This window comes from Silene latifolia, chromosome 9 (genome assembly GCF_048544455.1).
Source record: "Silene latifolia isolate original U9 population chromosome 9, ASM4854445v1, whole genome shotgun sequence".
Taxonomy (NCBI): Eukaryota; Viridiplantae; Streptophyta; class Magnoliopsida; order Caryophyllales; family Caryophyllaceae; genus Silene; species Silene latifolia.
The window spans coordinates 178,183,771-178,185,427 of record NC_133534.1 but is presented as its reverse complement, the minus strand read 5'-3'; the positions used below and the strand labels follow the sequence as shown (position 1 = coordinate 178,185,427).

General features: G+C 40.7%; 1 protein-coding gene across 1 annotated transcript; it reads left to right on the top strand.

Moving 5' to 3' along the window:
- Positions 1-277: 277 nt before the first annotated feature.
- On the top strand, positions 278-931 carry LOC141601936 (uncharacterized). The gene has a single exon (XM_074422243.1). It carries the CDS (start codon positions 278-280, stop codon positions 929-931), a length of 654 nt encoding a protein of 217 aa, XP_074278344.1.
- The last annotated feature ends 726 nt before the right edge of the window (positions 932-1,657 follow it).

Genomic DNA, 1,657 nt, shown 5'->3' with positions numbered 1-1,657 from the left:
TTGGGCCAGGATTTTTATCCTCCCTAAGACTGTGATTTCAAAAATTGAAGCAATTTGTAGATCTTACCTGTGGCATGGCAGTGACTCAAAAGAAAGCCCTGCACTTGTTTCATGGGAGAATGCTTGCAAACCCATCAAATAGGGGGGGTTAGATTTTAAACATCTTCACTGTTGGAATGTTGTAGCTGTAGGGAAATATGTCTGGTGGGTGGCTCAAAAAGCTGACCATTTATGGGTGCGGTGGGTTCACTCTATTTACATCAAAAACTGTAATTGGATGGACTATGAACCTGGTAGTGGCAGCAGCTGGGCTTGGCGTAAAATTTGCCAAGTCAAGCATCTTATGAAACCTCTTTTCCTATCTTTATCTGGTTTGGAGCAGTATACAATCAAAGCAGGGTATCAATGGCTTAAGCCGGATGGGAATTTGGTGCCATGGTACCCCTGGATGCTGAATAAGTGGTTGATTCCTAGACAAGCTTTTATTGTTTGGCTGATTGCTCATCAGAAGCTTCGACACAGACAGGTGATCGGGATGCACATCATCTCTGAAAACAAGTGTTTCTTATGTGGGTTGCAGGAGGAAAACCTGAACCATCTGTTTCTTGAATGTTCATTTAGCAGGCATTGTAGTGATATGGTCTCTGAATGGTGCTGTTCCAGATTTCCTATGCAGCAGCTTATCAGGTGGTGGATTGATTGGAGACAAGCCTCTGCTTGTAAAAAGAAAATTATTGCCATGATCCTTGCTAGTCTGATGTACCATATTTGGAATAGCAGGAATTGTAGCAGGATAGAGGGGTATGTTTTTAGACCTCAGGTTATAGCAGCAAGGGTGAAGCATGATGTTCAAAGTCGTTTAGCACAATGTAGCATTCGTAGTAAAAATGCGTCTGTATTAGCATGGGTAGAGCATATACGTTGTAATTGAGTCTGTTTCAAGTAAGGCTCGAACATTGGTTGTATGGGACTATTGATTATTTTAATGAGAACTTACATTTTCCCAAAAAAAAAACTTTGAGCTTTAATTCATGACGGGGCACGTCCTGTAAGACAAGGCTGTTTAAATACTCCGTCGGGTACAACGTGAAGTGATCTTCGCACTCGGTAGATGAAGAACATATATCATCACAACTTCTGTACGTTACTTCACCCCGCGGAAGCAGGCCAGCCATGTAATTATTTATTAAATCTGCCGTCTCATTCAAGGGTGTAAGTATGGCTCTCTCTCTGAGGTAGTTTTCGTCATTATGTTTTAAGTCGAAGTCAGGATACATCTCAGCCACTACTTTCTTCAGGTCCAGTTCTCCCAGGCTCCCTATAAATTGCTCTGGTATCTTAATCCATGTTGCTTCCTCCAATGCATCGGCTAACACTAAATGTATTGAACATGTTTTTGAAATGGATAATTTATTGCTAATTGGCGAACTTGTGCTTTAGGTGTTGTGACCATATTGTAAACATGGCGGCTAAAGGAGTTACTTTTCTTGCACCACTTTTAAAACCAATCCAAAATTGCATTAATTGGGATTAGAAATGCTAGATCGATGAAAATACAATACAAAACATTCTGTAAACAATATGGGTTAAAACCCAAACAATGGTCCACCGACTGCCCTACTAGGTGGAATTCGACATATAAATTACTTAACCAAGC

What these genes read in the sequence shown, in the direction of transcription:
- LOC141601936 (XM_074422243.1), top strand. Translation starts at nt 278, where the DNA reads ATGGACTATGAACCTGGTAGTGGCAGCAGCTGGGCTTGGCGTAAAATT.